At 43.8% G+C, this 24,542-nt stretch overlaps 2 protein-coding genes across 4 annotated transcripts; both read left to right on the top strand.

Moving 5' to 3' along the window:
• Positions 1–278: 278 nt before the first annotated feature.
• rtel1 (regulator of telomere elongation helicase 1) lies at positions 279–15,571 on the top strand. Of its 3 annotated transcripts, XM_068597111.1 has the most exons (34): positions 279–521; positions 752–950; positions 1,678–1,771; positions 1,864–1,945; positions 2,118–2,178; positions 2,381–2,456; positions 3,252–3,336; positions 3,426–3,491; positions 3,818–3,962; positions 4,046–4,084; positions 4,188–4,263; positions 4,587–4,684; positions 4,809–4,864; positions 5,202–5,273; positions 5,362–5,449; positions 5,695–5,827; positions 6,435–6,548; positions 6,926–6,966; positions 7,072–7,157; positions 7,237–7,314; positions 7,457–7,534; positions 7,887–8,033; positions 8,145–8,260; positions 8,846–8,969; positions 9,643–9,808; positions 9,914–10,071; positions 10,317–10,412; positions 11,609–11,819; positions 12,586–12,723; positions 12,957–13,076; positions 13,556–13,681; positions 14,071–14,259; positions 14,346–14,468; positions 15,346–15,571. In XM_068597111.1, the coding sequence occupies exons 1-34, from the start codon at positions 420–422 to the stop codon at positions 15,393–15,395; spliced, it is 3,633 nt and encodes a 1,210-aa protein (XP_068453212.1). In that variant the 5' UTR covers positions 279–419; the 3' UTR covers positions 15,396–15,571. The 3 variants fall into 3 exon arrangements, with proteins under 3 accessions (XP_068453212.1, XP_068453211.1, XP_068453213.1); XM_068597110.1 differs by having other exon boundaries at positions 7,887–8,260; XM_068597112.1 differs by lacking the exons at positions 279–521; positions 752–950; positions 1,678–1,771; positions 1,864–1,945; positions 2,118–2,178 and having other exon boundaries at positions 2,415–2,458; positions 7,887–8,260.
• An 824-nt stretch (positions 15,572–16,395) lies between these two features.
• icmt (isoprenylcysteine carboxyl methyltransferase) lies at positions 16,396–24,361 on the top strand. Its single transcript, XM_068597130.1, has 5 exons — positions 16,396–16,614; positions 17,707–17,795; positions 20,512–20,681; positions 21,135–21,352; positions 22,373–24,361. Exons 1-5 carry the CDS (start codon positions 16,396–16,398, stop codon positions 22,550–22,552), a joined length of 876 nt encoding a protein of 291 aa, XP_068453231.1. The 3' UTR covers positions 22,553–24,361.
• The last annotated feature ends 181 nt before the right edge of the window (positions 24,362–24,542 follow it).

Raw genomic sequence — 24,542 nt, 5'->3', positions numbered from 1 at the left:
TAATGTTTTCAAACAATAAAGTGAAAGCACGTATTTAGAAATTGGCCTTAATTCATCTATAAACAGGCTAACGCACACTTCTTTTTTTAAATATAAAAATATGCACTGGATGTGTCGTAAATGTCATCTCGCATACGGTCAGGCCTGTCGCACTGCCTGCCTGGGTCAAAACGGTGCTTATTATTCTGTGAGCATTGAACGCAGCAGAGGTACGTAGTCAAAACGCGCATGCGCAGAACGGTACTGAACTCTGCAAGCTGGCGCCAAACTCAGTCATGTACAGACTAGAGTCGAGCAGCACCGCTTCTCCGAGTGGACTGAGGAAGTCACCCGTGTGTGTCCGCTGACCTGCAGCCGCCATCGGCCTCACAAAGGTCGGCCTCGCTCGCGCAACGCTAGCTTGTCTGTTGCGGCTCGCGATGCCTTCACTAACCCTGAACGGAGTCACGGTAAACTTTCCATTTCCCCCATATGACTGTCAGAAGGACTACATGGCCAAAGTGCTGGAGTGTCTTCAGAAGGTAACGTGGGGTTCAGGTTGGTCTTTGTGCTGAATGTGGGCTCTGAGCTTCATGACAGTCCTCTGTGTGATGGGTGCCTTTTCCACTCAACACAGGATCACTAGTAATCTGATCTGTGATCTGTTTCTGGTTCTGGCAGAAGTTAACATCTGCTGATAAGCATGAACACACCCGAATTTGGCAGATCCCCTCTCCATATATGAACCTTTCTGTGTGCCTGTTTGTTTCAGAAGGCCAATGGGGTTCTGGAGAGTCCCACCGGTACTGGTAAGACTCTGTGCCTGCTGTGTGCCACCCTGGCCTGGAGAGAGCACTTCAGGGACACCATCTCTGCCCGCAAGATATCCGAGAAGTTAAATGGGGCGGAGATGTTCCCGAACACAACCGTGTCCTCCTGGGGCTCTGCTGCTACAGACGGTGCCACACCAAGTACGTTCCCGTCATGCCACAGCTCATGCAGTCATACGTGTGTCTGGAGGCTGATGCTCAGGACCCAGTGTTGGGTTCTACAAGGAAACCACATGCATCACTACTGCTGTCGTGCTTGAATGAATGACTAGGATTAACAAATGGCTCACCCGTGGTTACACACAGTGGGCTCCTAAGTAAGGGGTCCTAATACATGCTGCCTTTCAAACTCCAAAACAAGCAGCAACGTATGTAAGCAATACAACACGTCATACCATGTTACTAAGAGCAGAATGAAACGGTGAACGTGAAGCTGGGTGCATCCTCTGTAATGTCATGTAATCCTCCGGAGGCAGAAGCTCCATGTCTGTGTGCTGACTAACGGAACTACACAGCACCTCTGTTCTGGGTTCACATCTGCCTTTTATTGGGCGTCAACCTCACATCTTTGAGCATCTTCACAAAGAAATAGACTCGGTCTAAATAAACGCTTCAGGTCGGGGTTACGGCTGTGAGACGGAGGGGACTTGGTTGAGTCGCCTATAAGCAGTTGGTGATAAAACCCTTTGAGTGGAGCATTTCAGTGAACGCGCTGAGGAGCACGCACTGATCTCTGTCCACGTGACCGCGCGCAGCGCAGATGATTATGCACGTACACAAAATGGTCAACACTGGTCAAAGGAGTGGCTTTGCCCTCTGGTATTCCTGTAACTCTTGTAATTATGATGTGCTGATATTGTTTTCCCAGCCTACTACACGGATATTCCCAAGATCATATACGCTTCCAGGACCCACTCTCAGCTGGCACAGGTCATCAATGAGCTCAAGAACACCTCATACAGGTGAACCATGTGATTCACCTCATGCAAGTGACTACCGCGTTCTGATACAACACACTTGAGCCCAGTTTGCTAATGTCTCTATGCTGGTCCAGTCCTAAGGTGTGTGTGCTGGGGTCAAGAGAGCAGCTGTGTATCAACCCGGAAGTGATGCGACAGGAGAGCAACCAGGCCAAGGTGAGCAAACTGTTGAGATCCCAAGCGCGGTGAGCATATTGTGGGACCTTGTGGGGTCTCTGAGAAGACATGAAAGGTTGTGGTTCTGCCATTGCAGATAAAAGGGGGTATTGAACTCATGTGTATAGACTGAATATCTCGTTGTGATTCCATGCTATCACCTGTTTTTCAGGTCCATATGTGCAGAGGAAAAGTTTCCGCCAGGTCATGTAGCTTCTACAATAACGTGGAAGGTAATGTTATTACACTTTTAACAGGTTTGAACTGCATACAGTCGATATCAGAGAGCAACACGAAGGGGAGGACAACCACAGAGCGTAATGTAGATGTTAGACATTGCAACATTATTACATAATAGAAGAACAGCGCTAGGGGTTGGTTCTTTCCAGCAGTGATGAGGTTAATGTGTTTCCAACATCTGGTTTCCTCCTCCAGACAAGAGCACTGACAAAGATCTGGTGAAGTCCATCCTCGACGTTGAAGACTTGGTCAAATTCGGCAACAAACAGAGGTGTTGTTATTTGTGTCTTCATGTTCTCCTCCGCTTCACTAGCGTAGTCCAGTGAGGCAGCTGCTTCATGGTGTGTGAGTGTCGGACTGCAGTCAATGATCGTTTTCATAATCCTGTCTTTGCAGATTATTTTCAGTCTAGAATGTAGGAAATACTACAAATATATGTTTTTTAATTCACAATTGCAGCGTTATGAAACCTAACTACATTCATTGATGTCTTCTGATAATACAACGACGTCCAGAGACTCACTGTGACAGTCCCCTAACCCTAATGGCTCATTTGGAGCCAATCCCTACCAGCCACCTAAACACTCGTGACAGCATAGCAACCCCCTCAGATCATCCACTCTGAACTGGAACTGGTTTCAATAATTAGGTATTATATTTAGAGAAGAAACCAGAGGCTGTACTATGAAGCAGGGTTAGAGGTTATCGAGGTACGTTCAGGGTGACTCTGGGTTTTCAGTCCTGAGACGGAGGTTCACTCTTTACTGGGATGGATCACCATGGACTTGTATTAAAAGCCCCGCCTCCTGACCAATCAATGCTCAGCACGTGGGTTCTTAGATAATATTCCACAAGTGCGAATAAGTTATTCACATCAAATATTCACTTGTGTATGTCAGCATTTTAAGCTAGCTCGCTGTTGTAAATATGCTGCAGGTGCTCTTGAAGCTTTATTTAGTTGGTATGTCTTTGTGCTGCAGCTCATTGAACACGAGTAAGAAGACTGCTCGCTCTCCTAGCCTTTACACTCCGTACGTTTCATCTAAAAGCTGGCGTTCTCCTGCAGGGTCTGTCCTTACTACCTCTCCCGGACCTTGAAGCAGCAAGCAGACATCATCTTCATGCCTTACAACTACCTGCTGGATCCAAAGGTGCGCCGAGTCTCACGTGTGACTGCTGTGCATGGAGAGCGTGTGCCTCCTGGTCATAATGATGAATCATAATGAATTTTGTCCCACAGAGCCGCAGAACTCACAACATCGAGCTGAACGGAGCCGTGGTCATCTTCGATGAAGCGCACAACGTGGTGAGACTCTGTCCCGGACATTTGATCTGAACGGCCACACTGGGAGGCACACATGTATGTTGTTGAATTAGTCTCAAAGCTGCTCCATTTCCCACGGTGCCAATTATATGCACATGCATGGCACGGTATGGAAATAGGGGTGTGTGTGTGATCTCTCTGATGGAATCACAGGGTGAGTTTTCTGACTCTCCTTCTCCTGGCAGAGTCAGCCCTACAAATGATGGCATATGCAACCTGGAGCTCCTGAGCCTGTACGGGAATAACACTAATATTAATAGAGGTTGTCAAAGAGGCGAATATACAAGCAGGTGTTTCTGATGTTGCAGGAAAAGACCTGTGAAGAAGCCACATCCTTCGACCTCACTCCCTACGACGTGGCCTCAGCCATCAGCGCTGTGGACCGGCTGCTGGTGGAGCAGGCGAAAGACGCCGCCGTCACGGAAGACTTCAATGTCGAGGGCCTCAGCTCAGGTCAGCAGGCTTATGAGGTTGCACAATGTATTTGTATTCTTACATCATATATTGAAGCAGGTCATGTTTTCTTTTTGTTTCAGGTCTAAAAGTAAACATCGAAACCATTGCTAAGGTCAAGCGTAAGTATGGTTAAAGCTGTAAAGAAGCTTGATTTCAGCACTTGCATGATTATCTCATGAGCTGGATGAGTCACCGCTCTGGTGGTTTCGTGTGTGTTGACAGAGATACTGCTGGACCTGGAGGCTGTCGTCGATTCCTACGACGTTCCAAGTGAAAAAGGCATCACAAAACCTGGAATGTATGTGCGAGTGGTGGTAGATAGTGAGCTCCATTGGCGGCTTAGTGTGTCATTGGATCGTCCTTCTGTCGAACTATTATTTAAACGCACACGTTAAGTCAAACACTGCTTCTTTGTACACGGTAATAAAGAGACAGTCAGGGATTATGATGTAAAAGAAGTGAGACAGGCTCCATTTCACATTTCTTGGGGAGATTGCCGGGATGTTTGACATTATTTAACACCTCTGCTTCTAAAACAAGCGCCTTAGAATCCACCCGAGTCAGACTCCAGTGGACATCCCCTTTTGGACTTTCTACACAAGTGTCGTCTGTCTGTCTCAGCTTCATCTACGAGCTGTTGGAGAGAGTCCACCTGACCTTCAACAGCAAGACGGCCGTCTGTGAAGCTCTGGAGCAGATCATTGGACACCTTACAGGACGTCAGTATGGCTTCATCTCTTCTTATTTGTTGTGCTACAACACGTCAGAGCACACATACGCAGGAATGTAACCAACAGACATGTGTGGTAGTTTGTGTAAAGCGTGATGTGTGTTGCTCCTCAGAGCCAGGAATATTCCTGAACACGAGTGGACTGCAGAAGCTCGCTGACATCATACAGGTATGCTACAAGTCCACTCTTTACTCCTGAGAGTACGTACACTCAGGAACGGGTTAGCCTAGCTTAGCATGAAGACTGGAAGTAGGGGGAAGCAGCTCGCCTGGTTCTCTGTCTGTACAGATCAGCATCTCCAAAGGCCATGTTCATTTAATGTTTACACAAATGCCAAGAGAAACGTATGGATGATGGTTTTAGGGGAGATGCATGTTTGACATTATGTTTTGATGATCCTGCACCACAGCCAGACACATGAAGGCATTAGATTCATATTAATCAAAACCCCCAAAAAAGGTAGAAGATGCGATCCATTCAGTTCCTTTCTTTCCTTTCCTTGTAGCTGGTGTTCTGTGGTGACCCACCGGAGAAGGAGAGGCAGCAGTGGATGCAGACCAACACGGCTCAGTTTAAGGTGCATGTTTGTTAAAGTTGTGCGTGTGCGTCTCCACACACTTGTGTTCACAGTGATGTCAGTGTTCTTATCTGTCTGTCTGGCTCAGGTTCATATCCATCGGGACAAAAGCTATCACAAGAAGCCACAGAGCACTGATGTGTGGGCTTCCTCTTCCTCTTCATCAAAGAAACAAGGTGATGAGTCCCGGCCGGTCCCAGAGTCCCACCCGACGGCTCTTACTCTTACTGAAGTTAGATTTTAGAACGGATCGATCCAATCCAATGTATCCCAAAACTAAACCCTAAACATTGAACCCTCTATTTGATTTTAATGTTTTCAGCTGTTTGACTTGTCTAAATGAATGAATGAATGCATGATGTTGTCTCTGAGGAAACCTGGTTAACTGGTCCGTGTGTGTCTGTGTCTTTGCTGCTTGTAGGTAACGTGCTGAGTTACTGGTGCTTCTCTCCTGGCTTCAGCATGCAGGATCTGGTGGCTCAAGGTGTCCGCTGCATCATCCTGACCAGTGGGACGCTCTCCCCCCTCTCCTCATTCACCTGTGAGATGAGGATGTAAGTCACCTGTCGCTGCTCAAAGCTCGTTGGACCTCCAGAGGTGTTGTCGTATTTTGTATGTTGTATTTCCTCACCCCGGACATTAGTGGTCTGAGTGGTGGAACACTACAGCTGACCCTGAACTACTTCTGCAGTGTGTTATGAGACCAGGTGAGGTTCTCGCTGACCTGCGTTCTGAGGAATTTAAAGGTTTTCACCCTTTCCACCTCTGTCCTATGCAAAGGCATGTGTGCTACATCCTCTTCCTCCTTGGATCGACAATCATCTTCTTGGTCTTGTCTGCGTTTAAGGAGAGATTATTATCTCGTCACCAGGCCACAAGTTCCTCCACCTCTCTTCTGTACTTCTGAACATTGGTGCTTTTACAAAACATTTACACAATTTACCTATTTTATAAATATGTGTGTCGGTTATATAGGATAAAACTCTTTTTTTGAGTCTTTATTTATTACAACAAATCTTCACAACGGACACAAGTTCCTCTCAGCTGAAGAGCTTCATTACGCAACCTTTCATGTCTCGTTTCAGACTTTGAGAACTCGTCATTAGTCACGTTGTTAGGCCTTGATTGTGATCCCAGTGTGTTGCTGTGTGTCTGCTGCAGCCCGTTCTCAGTGAGTCTGGAGAACAGCCATGTGATTGAGCGGGACCAGATCTTTGTTGGCATCATAGAACGCGGCCCAGATGGAGTGCACTTGAGTTCAGCGTTTGATAGAAGGTTGGTATTCCTTCTACACTCCATCCTCTACTTTTATCATTACAGTACATTGGTGTGCCGCTCGGTGTGTGTCTCTCAAACACAAGGGAAGTCACACGACTCCCTCGCGGTTAATTTATGAGGCAGAGTTACTCCATTCTTTTTGTGTTCTGTCCTCCTTGTGAAGTAAAACATTCTGGCCTGAGCATCCAAAATAAATCTGTATTGTCCTCTTTGGATTTGTGTTGCTGAGCTTTCTGAACTCAGATTGCTGTCTTTCACAGAAATATCCATCTCAATACAGTTCATCAGATTTGAGTAATAGAATACTACTCTATGGATGCTTCACCATCTTGTTGAGACGATGTATATCATGTGATCATCTTTCCCTCTGACAGGTTTCTTCCTGAAAACATGGCATCTTTAGGCAACACTGTTGGTAAGGTCACACTACACAGACATTCTCACATGTTTCTGAAGACATGAACACTTTAGCCATCAACGGTACTTATTATTTCTGCCATTGTTTTGAATTGTGCCTCAGCCAACATGAGCCGTGTGGTTCCTGATGGTCTTTTAGTGTTTTTCCCCTCCTTCCCTTTAATGGAAAAAACCCTGGACTTCTGGAGAGTAAGTAGAACGTCTGCAGAACCACATCTAGGAAACGTCATTCTCATATTATATCTTATATTTGTGTGTGTGCGTCCAGACTAACGGACATGCAGCCCGCATTGACAGCATAAAGCCCCTGTTTGTTGAACCTAAAGGAAAAGGCACCTTTAATGAGGTGAGTTTATTTATTTAATATCTAGAGGAATTACTTTGAAAACCTCATGTAGGAACATTTCTAGGTTCCTTTTAAAGAACCTGCAACAAGGAACTCCACTGGTGACATTTGCTTTAGATGTGATCCTTCTGTCTGTCCTCAGGTTATTGACGGATATTACAACAAAGTCAAGGATCCAACATCCAAGGGGGGGACATTCTGTGCTGTGTGTCGAGGCAAGGTGAGCTCATGTGTGCCTTTTTTTTAGAGCTGGGAATAGCCCTAAAACCTTGTATCCAAAAGCTCAGATGGAGCATTTTAGATTATGGATAATTATGACATCCAGATGTATTTTTGCTTCCTTGCTGGAAGAAGTTTGCTTCATGTTTACTCTTCATCCAGCAATTGGAGATTAAGTAAGTAAATGAAGTGTCTGAGTTGTGGAAGTTAGTTGTAGTTCTCTTTGTCTACGTCCGTCCTATTGCCAGCATTGTCTCCTCTTCCCACAGTTCTAAATGTAGTGATCACTGCGGCAGTCACAGAGAACAGTGTAATATGTTTACACGGATGCCTTGTGTGTCTTCCTGGGCCAGGCAAGCGAGGGTCTGGATTTTGCAGACACCTTCGGTCGGGGCGTCATCATCACCGGCCTTCCGTTCCCTCCAAAGATGGACCCTCGAGTCATCCTGAAGATGCAGTTCTTGGATGAGATGAGTCGGAAGAAAGCTCCTGGGGTAAAGGTGAGCGGGAGTCACTGGAAAGGCTGCTGTGGTTCAAGTGGCTCAATCATGTCCTGCTGTGATTCTGTTGTTGCTGTGTGTGTGTGTGTCTGTGTGTGTGTGTGTGCTCAGTACCTGTCTGGACAGGAGTGGTACAAGCAGCAGGCTTTCAGAGCGGTGAACCAGGCCATCGGTAGAGTCATTCGGCACAAGGAGGACTATGGAGCCATCCTGCTGTGTGACCAGAGGTCAGACTTGTTCCTAGATACTTTGGGCCTCATGCCAGAACCACTCATGAGAACTGCTTTGTTCTTTTAAAGAGGCTGAATTTAATATTCAGAGCATTTATTTAGCATCTATGAAAACACATGAAATAATGATTGGCTACTGAAGTCAACTGATAAAAGAGTTAACTTTAGAAGAAAATCTGAAAAAGAAAATCATTTGACTCGTTAAATCTTCATGTTTTCTCCACTAAGGGCGTGGCTCGCTGGCATCCTGGTGAAGACACACACACACACACACACACACACACACACACGAGTGAACTTGCTGCTTCATGGCACAAGTGAATGATGACTGAAACCCATGGAGCCCGTTTTACAGCAGACAGTTGGGAGACAATGTAACCGATTGTCCCCTGTGTCTCAGTGGTAGACCAGGCTCTTCCTTCACTCAGAGGATCGGCGGTTCGACCCCCGGCTCCACTAGTCCATGTGCCCTTGGTCTAGACACTTAACCCTAAGTTGCTCCCGTAGCTGTTGTGTGACATCATCTGGGTTTGTGATCATGAAGGACAAAGGTGGTCTAGAATAACAAGACTTTTCCCGCAGGTTTAAGGGTCCAGGGGCCCGGGCTCAGCTTCCATCCTGGCTCCGGCCTTACGTGCGTCTGTATGAAAGCTTTGGGAACGTGATCCGGGACCTCGCTCAGTTCTTCAGGGTGGCTCAGAAGATGGTAGGTTCTCGTCTGGTTGAGGTTGATGTGGTAAGGCTGGTGGATGTAACACCAGTACTCTGTCCTCAGGAGGCCATGTTTGTTTTTGGTGCTAAAAGCGGGAAAATATATATTAATGTTTTGAAAAGAATCAACAGCAACATCTATTAGCAGAAAGTTGATGGACTTTCTTATGAAGTCAAGTCAAGTCAAGATTCAAGACTGTCGGGTTTCTCATGCCGTTGCTTAAGCATGAGCTCCAGTGTTGGAGAGCAGAAAAAAATGTCCTTGTGATGAATTAGAGACCACTGCAACAGGAAGAGTCTGTCCTACAGAGAAGTCTTACTTTTAAGTTATGTTCCACATAAAAAAGACTTTGTAGTACCTCCACCTGGAGAGGGAGAGAGGCGGGTGGAGATGGTGACGGGTGTACAGCTTGTTTGACTAAGATGTCTCTGTACGATGAGAGGCCTGTTCGTAGTAAATATATCTAAGTAATCAACCTCTGTGAAGTCTCTTATTTGTACGATCCTCCTTTTAGTGCATATGCAGTGAGCGACACCATAATGACACGTAAAGTGACGATGCGGCCTGTGTGTCTGTGGCACAATGTGTGTTGGCACTGCATTGTGTGTGGAAGTTCATCCCAGTTGAAGTCACCTGCTGGTACTCACTGACTGTGTGTTTGTGCCAGAGGCCTTTGGTGGAGAAGACGGCAGCAGCACAGAGCTGTGGGACCGTGTGCTCACCAGACACTCGGTCCTCGGCCGTCCCTTCCTGCTCGTCTTCCCAAAGCGTCCACCCACAGAAGGCCAAAAAGCTGGACACCCACCTTCCCAGCCTGAAGAGGAGGAGACTCAGTGAGTAGAAGGACCAAGGCAGGGTCTCTACACCATTTTGGATCCACAGGGGAAAGGTTAGTCCTTCCATTGATTGGTTAACTGTTGTCTGGTCTTGGTGGTCAGATGATCACTCTGGAGCCAATGGGATGGCCCGGCTCTGCATTGAGTACGAGTGTGAGGTGCAGGAGAGTCAGAAGAGACCAGTCAACTTGCTGGATGCTCTGGAGCGAGGGGACCACCGCGAGGAAGAGGACGACGATGCTGTCGTGGGAGAAGAGAAGGTAGGTTGACTCCTGTGAGCGAGCGGGGTCTGTCCCACTAGTTTGTAGACGTGTGCTGGGTCGTGCATGTGAAAAAGAGAACGCCTGTGTTTACTGTGGTCGAGATCTTATACAGTGCTAGCTTTGGTGAGACTCTACTGTGCATCATCAAGTTAGATGTTAGTGGGCCAGGTCCACTCTGGCTGATGCGTGTCATTTGAAGAGGACTGTGCTTAATTGTTCAATTCGTTGTTTTTCTTTTGAAGGCCAACCATTTGTCCACGCTGTCTCTTCAATGTGACAAGAGGATGGATGATGAAATGCGGGGAGGAAAACGTAAAATCAAATTGGTCCAAGAGCAGGTACATGTTGCATCAAACACAGCGGCAGGTTTTGAATGTGGTATAAATTTCAACGTGTAACGCCACTTTTAATATTCACAAAAATGTCAAATTACACAGTTAACACCTAACAACTGGCCAATCAAAGCTCCTCTGCTGCTTTGTGGGTTGGACTTGATACAAATACAGTGGAGGAAATAAGTATTTGATCCCTTGTCAATTTTGGAAGTTTGTCCACTTCAAATAAATGAACATCTATAATTATAATTATAATGGAAGGTTTATTTCAACACTGAGAGACAGACTATTAGAAAAAAATCCAGAAACTCATATGAAAGTTATACATTTCTTTGCATTTGATTATGTAAAATAGGTTTTTGATCCCATCGCTAAACTCAGACTCAGTACTTGATGGAGAAACCGCTGCTGGCAGCTCAGAGGTCAGTTTCTTGTCGTTGCTCACCAGGTTCTCAGGAGGGATGTGGTCTGCTCCTATTTCAGATTTACATCTGGTCCCTGGCACTCTTGGACAACTCTTCGGTCTTGCACATAGTCCATGGTGGAGTGGTCAGAATCTGATTGATTAATTATTTGGATTCTGTTAATTCTATGGACAGGTGTGTTTTATACAGGTTACAGTTTGGGATTTGCAGTCCTTTCTTAAAGCGAAGGAACTAATCTAACCAGTCTGTGGAAGCCAGAATTGTTGCAAGAGGATCAAATACTTCCAGCTCTGCACACTGTTTCTGCATCTTTATAGAATAGAGAGCCGACTTCTTGAAAGCTGTCACAATATGGAAACTATATTCAATTCAATATAGTTTGTATAACCCAAAATCACGAATTACAAATTTGCCTCAGACTAATTATGAAGTTATACAATTTATTAGATTATACGTCTAATTTAATATATTCAATTATATCATAGAATTTGATGTAAAGCACAAAACTACTAACTATTACGTCATCACCATGCATGCCACACTACACAGGAACCAGTTGGTAAACCATGTCCTGCTCTTGTTTTCATTTGCGTTCTGAATTAATACATCTATATGTTACATTTAGATGTTTATTTAGTCTTTGCAGATGATTTATATCAATGAATTTTGAAGTCATATTCATGGTGTTTCAGATTTGTTTTTTGTTTCAATCAAGTTTATTTGTTTGAATCATTGCAAATATCAGCAGTGAGTTTTTCTCCCTCCTTGTTGAAGAAGTCGTGCAGGTCTGAGGATGTCTCCGGCGACGGTTCCCCCAGCAGCAGGGCCAAGAGTTTCCTGGCAGAGATGAAGTCACTGAGCCGGATTAACTTCACCCGCATCATGCAGGCTCTGCAGAACTACAAGAAGGACGACCGGCTGGACGTCCTGCTCGCTGAGGCGGCCGTCCTCACCGAGGACGCCAACACCCACGCTCTGCTCCGAGGTGAGCCAGCAGGTCACTTCTTACTCTGCTCGGGGAGCTTAACGCGGGATGAGGAAGCGGCCGCTAAGAGGTGATGTTCAGCAGGGACCCGTCTCTCCTGAGAGTTTGTGTTCACCGTCTTTGGTTGGTTATTTTTTGTTATCTTATGGTATTAACATTTTGCGTTGATTTTAACAACTATGGGATGGATTGTCATGAAATTTGGTTTGAACATTTATGTTCCTCTCAGGATGAATTGTGATAACTTTGAGGTTCTGACTATTGATCTAGCTTAGCGCCCCCATCTGGTGACAATGTGAATGCTTGTTTTATGACCTGGTACCTGCTATAAACTCCTGGACTTCTGACAGGACGAATTGGATATATTTCAGGGTTAAGATGTTCTGCTTTACATCGCTGTTATGGAAACCCATGAGCAAGGCAGGATTAACGGTCCCGGGCCGTCCTTCTGTGGGGAGTTTGCACGTTCTCCCTGTAGCAGCGTGGGTTCCCTCCACGTTCTCCCTGTAGCAGCCTGGGTTCCCTCCACGTTCTCCCTGTAGCAGCGTGTGTTCCCTCCACGTTCTCCCTGTAGCAGCATGGGTTCCCTCCACGTTCTCCCGTAGCAGCGTGGGTTCCCTCCACGTTCTCCCTGGAGCAGATCGGTCATTCACAGCTTGGTCATTCACAGCTCGGTCTCCGCTCCACGAGCCTGACTCATTTGAAGAGCTGTTGGTTCATTCTGTATGTCTCTGTAGCCGTCAGAAGTAACCCCTCTGTGTCATAGGCCTCTACCACTTTCTTCGCCCGCATCACAAGAAGAGGTTTGATGAGAAATGCCAGCAGCTGACTGGACAGGGCTGCGGATACCAACCCAGTCACTCGCTGTCTGTGGACGAGAAGAAAGCCCTGGTGCTGCAGAGCGGTATGAAACCCCACACTGAGACACCTCCAACATATGAAGAAGCAATCTCAGCCACCACACGTGTTTATGATGATATTGGACATTCTATGGCATAAGGAACAGCACTGTGCTGAGGGACGCGGATAAATGCTCAAACTTTTGCTGTGTTCAAGTCGCCATGTCGACGAGTTGGCTAACTGTACGGTAGGAAAGAGAGTCAACATCTGTAGCGCTGCTGTTTCCTTTTCTTAAAGCTCCAGCCAGTCGGCCTGCTGCGGGTCTGACCTCCTCTACCTGCAGCCAGCTGAACACACAGCAACTGAACAAAGGAGGACCCCACCTAAACCAGCAGGGACTACGAGGACCTCAGACTGGTAGGACATCACATCCTTCTACCTTTTGGCTAATTGTCACTTTGTATATCTAGATCCTCATCTCCTGAGCGATGGTGATGTGTACTTATAGTACCCACAGACATAAAGCTCAGGCCATCCCACTTATTTCACAAATGAACTGAGTGAACTGGGATTTTTACCTTCATAACTAAATGTACATTTGAAATGACTGACGAGGCAAATAATCTTCAACTGTTTCTCCTGTGAGGAGAAGAAGAAGCTCCTTCACCCAACTGGTGGCTGCAATGGAGCCCAGCTCACTTGGAAACATCTCACCATCTTTTTTTAAAAGATAGTTTAGGATTTATTATGACTCAGAAACAGATACTTACTCATTTGGCCTACATAGTAATTTATTTAAGATGCATGTAAGTGAGTAAGTGTGATGTTTCCCAGGTAACGCTCATCTGCCTTAATAATGCTGTTTACACATTTTATATGATTCCCTTTTTTTAAAGCTACAGCCGGTCGGCCTGCTGCGGGTCTGACCTCCTCTACCTGCAGTCAGCTGAACACACAGCAGCTGAACAAAGGAGGACCCCACCTAAACCAGCAGGGACTACGAGAACCTGGTGGAACGTCTGGTAGGACATCACATCCTTTGACGTTTGTTTTCCTTCCCTAATAAAACATTGGGACTACAATCTAAATGTTGTGCAATGACCATTAAAAACCCTTGTGACCTCTTGTTAGTGCACTTGTCATCCCTCTAGATCTTTATCTTTGTGCTTGCTTCAGGTCTACTTGTGTGACCCATAGACTTAATGTAGCACTCTTACTGGTGGGGTACCAGCAGAAAGCCATCCCTCTGGTAACATGAACAGCTGTCCACTATCTAATGATATCACACAACTGAATAATCCATATAAATGGATATAAACAAGCAAGTTTGAGTGTATTTTGGTTTGCGAACAATGTAACCTGGTTATTCAGTGTGAAATAAATATCACTAATCTCTTCTCGTGTTAATCAGGTTCTGCTTCAAAGACTGACCTCCACACGGCCTTTCTGGCGGATGTGAAGAAAGCCATCGGAGCGGAGAAATCCGCTCTGCTCTTTCGGGCCATTAAGAGCTACAAGAAGACCGACGGCTATGACGAGCTGGTGACCACAGTGGTGAGCTTATTCACGGAGAGAGATGAGGACTTCAAGCTTCTAATCAGTAAGTTCTTTCAAATCACTTCAAATAGGTACAGTGCTGGAGTGGACGTTGTCTCTCTTCTCTCACTTTGGACCTTCTTCTCTCAGGATTTGGCCTGTTTATCCCCACTCGCCATAAGAAGCAGTACAAAGAGATGTTGGATGCTTTGATAGGTCAGTCCGTCTCTGCTGCTGAAGTTCCTGCTGCGAGTGAAGAGCAGCAAAGACAAGGTGAAGAACAACGGGATGTATATCAGTGTTTCCCCTATGTTAGGGGGGCGCTCCGCCTATAGCGCCAAATCACAACAGAAGTGATTTAAGGTTCCCTTTCCGAAAGAACCTTGTTCTTTTATTAAACAAACTAAACATACTTGTGTAGATAAGATCAATAATACAACGGCATGTCATTTCTGTCTCTCCATGGTCGCGTTAACACTTCTTCTCTGCTCTGTGTCGCGCATGGCGGAGGTCCGCCCCTTTTGCCAAAAGTCCAACTCCGTGTGTTCGACTTTTCTACTATTGCGTCTCTCAAAACAAAATACAGATCTCAGCTCAACATTGAGCATGAACCCCGTTTTAAAAAGGTGTGTCGAGGAAAGCAGCTCACTGCAGCCACTGATACGTGATGCTCACACACTGCACTCATTCTGTTTTGTTTTGCAAAAAAATATTTAGTAGTACCTAAATGTTACTTCTTTTTTGCACAGACAGAACTTTATTTGCATTGTTCTAACAAAGTGACTCTATCGTACTCCTCAGAGAAGGAAATAGACGGAGCCATTGAGCCCAGCGGTACTGAGCCCCTCTCAGAACTCAACGATACTGTAGAAAGACCACTGTAGAATTATTTGCGGTTCAAGTCATCTTTGAAATCATCTGCTGGGAGATCAGTGATGTGGAGCAGTGTGTTTGGGGTAGATATGTCAGGCGGTGTAGCAACCCTCATTTATTTCTGCCACTGTGTCTCCTTTCATAAATTATTTCATTATATTAATTTGTTGAAAGTGTCCTACTTATATTGTTTGCATTTCAACCGTCTATTGGATAAATATTAACATTAACACAATGAGACCTTGTTATGACTTCTTTTACTTGTTGTTTTTTCCAGTGTCATCATCACCGCCTCGACAAAGCAAGATTTCCAGCCAAAAAAAGTAGAACCTGAGTTCCAAAAACATTGTGTATGCATTTAAAATATCTCCAAAGTTCAGCTGATATCATGACGGAGCTGCTCTGCCTGGAGGCAGTGTTCTTTGTAAAGTAACTGTACATGAGCCCAACAGCCTGTTCACTATTCAATTGTTCTTTTTTTAACTGTCTTAAAAATGTAATATGGATGTTTTAATATTTATTTTAGCTAATTAAATTCATGAAAGTACAGATGTGTCCCTGATTCCGTAATGTAGGATTGTTTTTCTCGTCACACCTGGCATACGTGTGTTTGTACACGTCCCTTTAGAACCAGTTTTAATGTTGGACATAATAGGCTTGTTAGAGATGAGCCAGTTCTGTGCAGAATCGATCACAGCGCAATGCATGCTGGGTAGATTTGAGACTTGGTACCGACTTGCTCTGACATGCACACGTGGTCAACGATACTCTCACCACAGGCACGCAGCAGCAGTAGATCTTCACTGACTGCGTGGCCCAGTGCATGATGGGATATACCTGCTGTCGCCATATCAGAGAGCTGATTAATCTGTAACGCTCGGTGGTTGACACTTAGTCACATGTTTAATCTAAAAATAGTGTGGTTAACAATAATAATAATAATAATAATAATAATAATAATAATAAAGCGTATTTATAACGCATGAAAACGAATTACACAGGCAAGAACATGGATGCAACGACACACATGTCTACATAAATATTATTTATAAACGCATAAGAATAAATCCAAACGTGATCTGCAAACTACAAGTAGCCTAAAGAACTAACAGGAAGTCCTTTTTCTGTGACTTCCTGTGTATACTTTGAAGGCAGCTGAAAACTGTCTGACTTGACCACAGTTTATTGTCATTGCCTCCTGCTGCTGCCGCTGCTCTCTCTGGATTGCAGGCGAGAAGCGGCTCTTTGAACGAGCCTATCGGTCCGTGGACATCACGTGGTGCCCCTGTCGGTATCGCGATACTAGCAGCTGCACAGTACTTCCATCATGGCAGGCAGTAAGTTGGTGCTAGAAGGTAGAGTAAGTATACAGACATTTATTTTAGGGCTCAGCGTGCTTGTAATCCCATTGATCAGAACGTGGTTTGGACATTTCGACTGGGTCTTTGATTATCTGACGGAAACTTCTGGGAAAATAGTGATTTGTCTCCACATTGCGGTGATCAACGGCCTCCTGCTCCTCGTATACAAGGGACCTCTGTACAAGGTAAGCGCTGCTGCTGGCTTCCTGCTGCTATTCTGGGCTCTCCTGTGGAGGGAAGCGCTTCCCGCTCTGGCTGTTCGCGATATCGTGCTCCGTCTCCACCTCGCTAATGCTACTGCTAATGCTAGCTAACACGACTAATCTCCTTAACTGGAGAGGACCCGGACAGCTGACGTGCCCCGAGCGCCTCAGGAGCCGCCTGACAGCTTATGTCCCGCGGACACACTGACACTATCAGACCCCGACAGGGCTTCTTCTCTGCTTGCCTCCACAACACAACTTCCGGCTGCTGCTACTAGTTCACTGACGACACCAGCATGACTGCCTCAGGTTGACCTCAACTTTTAGAGTTGGTCTGAATTTGAAGTATGTGGGGGGAAACAACCGATTTTCAGAGTGTACTCTCTGGTAAAATATCTCCATAATAGTAAAGTATGTGGTTTATTGACATATTTTGGTTCTGCTCACCCAGAAGATACCAAACCCAGTCATCCTTACAGGAACGATATAGCGGAGAGGAAACCGATTTAATGACCACATGAAACACATTTCTGAGAATATTTTCTAAATACTACTCTATAGCCAAATGTTACACATATGGATGATGTGCATCCTGAACGCCATTGTTCATTCTTATCCATACTGCAACTAATAATGAAATTACTTTGAAATGGCCAAATAGACCAAAAAAGAATATTTACATTTTATTTTGTTTTATTTACTGATATACAAACATTCTTTAAGAATACATTTTACTAATGTAATACATTTGACATTGTCTGAACAGAACATTTTGATAAAAAAATGTCATCAGCTAATTCAATTGAGCAACTCATTCCTATTTTTCTTGTGACAAATACGTCACACTGGTACGTCACAGCCATTTTGGAAGTGATGTCATGTTACACATTAACTCGCTGTCACATGACCTCACCAGAATGTTCAGTATGTCACTTCGAAACGTCAAGTTAGAATCAAGGTTAAAACTGTATGAGGAACTTTCCAGGATATTTAAAGTGTGTGTGACGACTGTGTCATGCGTTGTAAAGGTTTAGGGTCTGATCCGGGATAATCATGTGTCCTTCATTGTTCCAGGTCGCCGTGAGAGCCTGTTTCCTGGGAGTTACTTTTGGCTGTGGCTTAATTATAAGCTTCTCTGAAACCACTTGGACACATTTTGGCTGGTACGTATTTAGTATAATCTGTTTATTATCTTACTTCACATGATGCTGTGTAGAAATGTGTTGTATTGTTGTTTTTTTATAAATTGATATTAAGTATTTTTTTGATGTGTTTAACCTTGTGTCCATGTATTTGCAATCCATATTTATCCAATCCAAATGTATAAGCACATTTATAAACAAAAGTTGGGTAAAGTGTTCTATGGGGAATGAGGAAAATAATATCTAATGGCATAGTGAATTAAAAGCCAGAGAATACAAATTGGGTTTTAAAACAGGATTTGAAAACAGGGCGTATAGAGGCCAGCCTCCTATGAAGAGTAAAGTGAACCCCCCAAAGTAAAGTTTGGGGGGTTCATTGGCAAAGGCCTGGTCTCCACTGGGCTGCAGTGATCTCGGGACAACGAAGAACGACAGTGATCAGCTGACCTGAGTGACCTTGATGGGATATATGCTTGTAAAAGGTCATATAGATGAAGCTGACCCATTTAAGAATTAGTTAACAACCAAGTAACTCCAACATAAAGGGAAGTACGCTAGTCAAGTATGTTCAAGATAAAAGCATTCTAGAATTCTCATAAAATCTCAAAATAATAAAAAGGACTTAACCTGAATTACTGATGTGGAAAAAGTTAGATTCGATCACATTTATCAGCTATTAAATTCATTAATAGCTGATAAATTAAAATGAATGGGATCCAATTGGGAAAATCTTCAAATCTTCAACTTTAACAGCTTACAGCTTACTTCTGCATACATTCAGCAAAAAACACCATTTAACTTTTAAAAATGTTGACAAAACCTTCAGCAATCTTTCTATAATTTCAGATTTTTTAAATATTTTATACTGTTTAAACCGTCTGCGTTTTAGTGTTATGTTTTTTTGCCGCCTTTTTTTTCTTTTACATTGGTGTGTATTGCGCAGCTCAGAGTGCGTGATGTCATACTCAGAGTGCAGAGCGACGTCAGAGCTTGTGGAATTTTTTTTTTTAATTTGCCGTTAACTCCGTACCGTATACTCTTTGGGCATAATTTATAGCTCAAAACGTTGAAAATCTTGTCTTGTCATAAACTGCGGTCGATAAGAATCCAACAGATTCAGACGTCTTGAAATCGGACTGAATGTGAGAGCAAGTCCACCTCGCTCTGCCATCCGCCACCATGTTAAATCTCCCTCCAAAGCCACGTCTCCCCTGAAGCTCATACCTGATTTGTAAATCGCCCGTACAGACACATGTTTTATTGTACAGACTCACCAGTCACAGTATCTGTTAATCAAGTCTTCCTAACGCTCTATATGCGATATCTAAGCAATAGGGGCAAGTATAAGTATCTTTTTTTGAAATAGTTTGACAGGAGTTCCCCAGTATTAAGGTCTATCATAAGCTCTGTGTAAGGCAGTCCCTTTGAAGTCATCACTATGGCAACCTTTGATCTAGCAACCCACAGGTGTTCTTGTTAGGGCAGTTTGACAGACACTTATAAACGCACACACAACGCAAATGACTTCTGTCTCTCTCTAAGTCTGTCCATCTGTCAGTCGGTCTGTCTGTCTGTCTGTCTTCCCTTTCAAAATAAAAGCCCCATACACTAACTGTATCTTAACATAAAGCTCAAATAAGGATTTTTTAAATTAGATATTTAATGCTCGTACTAATACTCTGACTACTGCTGCTAATATTTTGACAATTACAACTACTGCTAATCATACAACTACTAATACTACTGCTAGTATTATGAATCTCTCTCTCTCTCTCTCTCTCTCTCTCTCTCTCTCTCTCTCTCTCTAAGACGATGCAGTTTTCCATTTAACTTTTCCAATTCTACATTTAAACAACAAGGATTTTCAGCAGTTCAGTCAAATGCTTTTGGGCTTCGTTTTCATCAAGTTTTCTATATGTTCAGCTATATTTAGCTTTCCTTTAGCTATATTCAATTATTTTCAGCTGTATTCGGCTATTCTGTTATTTTCGAATATATTCAGCTTTTTTCATATATGTTCAGCTGTTTTGTTATTTTCAAATATATTTATCTGTATTCACCTTTTTGCATATATATTCAGCTACTCTGTTATATTCGGCTTTATTCAGCTTTTTTTATATATATATTCAGCTATTCTCTTATTTTTAAATATATTCAGTTTTTTCAGCTACTTTAAGCTATATTGCACTATGTTCAGCTATATTCAGCTTTTTTTTTCAAACATTTCAGCTTTAAACTTCAGCTTTTTGCATTCCAACGCATTTTCCACAGGAAATGCTCTTTCTAGTTTTCATTTTCTGTTTTTCTTATTACATTTACGCAATTGACTCACATTTGACTGAAAACCATACTTTTGTTAATTCCTTGGATAATCAACGATTTTATAGTGAAACAGTGAACCAGGACATTTAAGCATTTCACACTCATTTGAATTACAAGAAAAGTTCTACAACTGTGGCTCAGTGGTGAGCAGGGTCGTCTTTCAATCAGAAGTTTGATTTCCCGGCCCCGCCAGTACATGTGTCCTTGGGCCAGACGCTTAACCCAAAAGTATGTAGTATTAAAGAGCTTTGAGTCAGAAGAATAGAAAAGAGAAAAACAAGTAGAGTTTATTGGTCATTAGAAGAATAGAAAAGAGAAAAACAAGTACAGTTTATTGGTCATTACTACATTTAGACAACAGGATGAGTATTCTGTAAACCAGGCCACAATGAACACGTAACGTGTCTCTCTGCAGGTACATGTGCTCCTTGTCCTTCTTCCATTACTCCGAGTACCTGGTAACGGCAATCATCAACCCTCACAGCCTGTCGCTGGACTCGTTCCTGCTCAACCACAGTGTGGAGTACACGCTGGCTGCTGTCTCGTCATGGGTGGAGTTCACTATAGAGAAGCTGACCGTTCCAGGTGGGTGTGGCTTTACATGGTGATTGACAGATTGCTACCACGCCGTTAGCTAGACTGGAGTCGGGTGTCTGTCTCCATCTTAGATCTTTAACCCTTTCAATGTGGCTTTTAACTTCATTGTAAAATGTCTTAAACACTTGGCTCCATCCCATTGTGTCATTCCTGGTTGCAGAAATTAACATTTTAAGTCCACAAACCAACGGGTGACGTCACGGTGACGACGTCCATTCCTACAGTCCATGGTGCATCGCTTGCTTTGTTACAGTGCAAGTATAAAAGCTCACAAACGAGACATACGAGCAGAGAAGAGTGAAAAGTGTGTTCCTGACCTTGGAACCGGTTCTTGAAACTGAAATGAATTTGATTCAAGTTGAACAGAATCCTCAGTCCTTCAGGGTGCTTTAGAAGGATCCATGACTCATCCGTCCTTCATCTGTCCGTCCTCTCCCTCAGAGCTGAAGCAGCTGAACTGGCTGAGCGTCGTGGGCCTGCTCCTGGTGATGTTTGGCGACTGCCTGCGGAAGGCGGCCATGTTGACGGCCGGCTCCAACTTCAACCACATTGTCCAGAATGAGAAGGCCCACAGCCACGTGCTGGTCACCAGCGGGGTCTACTCCTACTTCAGACACCCCTCCTATGTGGGCTGGTTCTACTGGAGCGCAGGGACTCAGGTGAGATCAACTCATTCATGACCAATAAAAGAATTCTGATCTTCGACTTCAACCTCGTCTGTGGCCTGTCTGTCGCATTCTCTATGTCCAATGTTCCTCTCTCGTAACGCTGACACCTTTTCAGACGCAATGATAGGCGTGGTCTTAATTAGTGAAACATCCAATAATAATTTCTAAAGTTTAGCATGGCACACAATTGTGGTGCTATTTGAATGTAATAGTGAGATAACAGGAACAATGTGTCCCAGTGCTTCCTGTTAGCGCCTCCAAGTCGATGCAACATGGTGTCATCTAGAGAGAGCGTTGGTGCGATACAGTGAGTGCAATGTAAAACTCAGATTCCAGAGAGTATCCGTGCCGACCCTGCGCTGCCGATAGCATCCCTCTTACGGCGGACATGGGTCGTTGTTGTGGTTGGCAAGATGTCTTCCTGCTTCCTCTAGATGGCACAGCAGAATCTCAGCCCAGGGTTACACTGGCTCACATTGAGTTAAGATCTCAGCGAGGCATGTGGACACAACCCGCACCTTCATCAAACCCCCAGAGGAGATCCTTTACCAAAGAGATAGGAAGACAACTGGAGCCTTAGACCTGCTTTACAACATTTAATGATTTAATTGCTTTAAATAAAAGCTTTTAAATGACAAATAAGGGGGACGTTAAAGGTAATGAAATGGATTAGCGGAGCTTTGTTAGCAGCTATTCTTGATTACATGAAAAAGAAAAGGGGAACTTATATTGCGGAACATCTTTAGGACATTAAATGTGTTTATTCACTGTTTTAGAGAAGCTCCTTTTGACCACAAAATGTATCTGATCGAAGTGTGAACAGACCTGATCCGACTCAGCCGATGAGAATCAAAAAGACGGAACCACAGCCTTGGATGATTTGGGTCACAGAAGCATCTAAACATGTGTATAATCCAACACTGTTGCTGCTGCTCGGGCCTTAGTGATCAATAAAATGATGATGGTGGTTTGTTCTGTGTAGTTAACTGATCAGACTGTTGCATGTTGCAGGTCATGCTGTGTAACCCGGTGTGTATTTTGGGCTACACGATAGCCAGCTGGCGGTTCTTCCGGGAGCGGATCGAGGAGGAGGAGCTCTCCCTTATCCATTTCTTTGCCGAGGACTATGTGGAATACAAGAAGAGGGTTCCCACCGGGCTGCCCTTCATCTCAGGCATCCGTGTCAACTAGTCCCAGCAGCTGGAAGCAGGACGTGACAGACTTAAAGCACTGAGGCAGGTCAGGCCTGGTGGGTGTTTGCCGTCTGCCGCGGCGGCGGCCCTCCAGAGGGAAACCCGGCAGCTGGTTGCCTGTAGCTCACAGACATAGATCCTGACAGCTGGGATGGCGGCAGGCAGCTGGGCTGCTGTTTTTCTACCAACTTCCAGACCACACAACCTCCACTGTACTACGTGTAGTCCAATAACACCCGCTCCGTCTGTTTCTGTTTGCATGCTTTCACCATGCTTCATGTTTCCACTGATGACCTGTTGTCTTTTACTTATGATAATCAATATTATCAAGAATTGGCCACCACTATATGTCCTACTGTGTTTGAATCCTCTGGGCCATTTTGGAACTAGTTTAGTTTTTGTAATGACCTCAGAGAGAATCTAGACCCCAGACATTGTGCTGGAGGCCCTTGAAATGAAACCAATCAACAAATAGCTCCATTAAATTTAAAAAGTTTCAAATGGTAGAGCAGTCGCAATGCGCATATATAACCATATGTAGAATTAAAATACTTTGCACTAGAATATCATGCACCAACACTACTAAGTACCCATATACATTGTTTTTATGTGGAAAAAGTGGTTTTCCGGTTTAGTTGCTCCTTAAGCTGGTCAGGTTTGTGAAGTGAAACCTCTTCCCTGTCGTCTTTGAAGGCGTCTCTATTAGGCCGGACTCCTTTTTTAGAGAGGGTGCGTGCTGCAGTCATCGAGTCTCAATAGTTACCCAGAAGAAATGAGCCAAATATTCATAGAAACTTATTGAATAATCCACTGCTCCGAGTTTCTCGTCACCAGGGCTGAATGCACTTCTTCATGTCATGCCATCACATCACCTCGTAGCTCCAAAGCTCCGCCACGAGTTCTGGCTTTAAGGTGGGGGTTGATCGAAAGAACCGTTGAACATACAATTCCAAATATTGTCAGTAGTGTGTCTTATTTATATGTATATTTTTAGAATAGACCATGGACATGAAGCTGTCCGGTGTATACAAACAGTGGTGATGGGAACAATAGTTTTTTTTTTTTTTGTTTGTTGTTTTTTTAAAGAATTTATTGTCCAAAGCACTATTTAATAATAATAATAATAGAATAAATACAAAGTGTAAAGAAAGATGAGTTTCTATCAGGTTTTAGGGACTGTTTAAATGTCATTTACATTAGTGTCCTCTGGCTAAAATACAAATCACATCATCAGTTTAAATGAAATTTTGTCAGGTTGTTCATGAAAGAGTTTATTTATGAAGCTGCAGAAAGTGTCATTTATTTGTTATGTCTCTGTTATTTAGTTGAGACGTGTTTTTGTACATTTGTGTCAAAGTCCGCATCCTGAACAGTATTTATTACTATCATTTCATCACTGTCATGCTCCCTTTGTGTTAGAAACCAACCAATTGACTGAGTTGTATATTGAGCTTGATCTGTCTGAGTATCTTCACAGTGCTGCTATCTGCTCTCCACACACGGATCTCATTGTGTGTTTGGGAAATTGGTAAAAAATAAAATTAAAGAAAAAGTCAATGAAGATTTTGGGGAGCAAAGATGCTTTGTAGGGAAAGCAATTTTAAAAACGAGAGTTTTTGACCATTAGTGGTGCTGAATGGCCACGTTTGAATGACTGTGTGGCTTCACTAAGCAATGTTCAAGAAAATAAATCATCCTATTCCAAATGTTTAGTTACACGCCATGTTTTTGGAAGACTGTCCCATTGCTTAACATCAACATTACAGTTATTCTTATCCAGGGACGAACAAAACTGTATAATCAGAGGTATATGATATCATTCCCATAGAGAAATAAATGGTCGGATGGTGGATAACCAAGTGTCTGAGATATGTTACGATGGTTTCGGATATTCTTCCTCTTCTGGAACATCTTAAATATTTTATTTTGACAGAACAGTATAGAAATGGGGAGAGAGAGAGGTATGACATGCAACAAATGTCCCACGT

The sequence above is a fragment of the Clinocottus analis genome, unplaced genomic scaffold, assembly GCF_023055335.1.
Source record: "Clinocottus analis isolate CAN_PGR_092001 unplaced genomic scaffold, fCliAna1.0.p SCAF_4, whole genome shotgun sequence".
NCBI lineage: Eukaryota > Metazoa > Chordata > Actinopteri > Perciformes > Cottidae > Clinocottus > Clinocottus analis.
The sequence above is the reverse complement of the archived record's forward strand: the minus strand, read 5'-3'. Positions and strand labels throughout refer to the sequence as shown.

Bases quoted from the DNA above. Each gene is read 5' to 3' on its own strand.
- icmt (XM_068597130.1), top strand. From the start codon at position 16,396: ATGGCAGGCAGTAAGTTGGTGCTAGAAGGTAGAGTAAGTATACAGACA. The intron at 17,796-20,511 runs GTACGTATTTAG...GTCTCTCTGCAG, and splicing joins ACTTGGACACATTTTGGCTG to GTACATGTGCTCCTTGTCCT. The intron at 20,682-21,134 runs GTGGGTGTGGCT...CCTCTCCCTCAG, and splicing joins AGAGAAGCTGACCGTTCCAG to AGCTGAAGCAGCTGAACTGG.
- rtel1 (XM_068597110.1), top strand. From the start codon at position 420: ATGCCTTCACTAACCCTGAACGGAGTCACGGTAAACTTTCCATTTCCC. The intron at 7,315-7,456 runs GTGAGTTTATTT...GTCTGTCCTCAG, and splicing joins GAAAAGGCACCTTTAATGAG to GTTATTGACGGATATTACAA. The intron at 10,413-11,608 runs GTACATGTTGCA...TCCTTGTTGAAG, and splicing joins TCAAATTGGTCCAAGAGCAG to AAGTCGTGCAGGTCTGAGGA.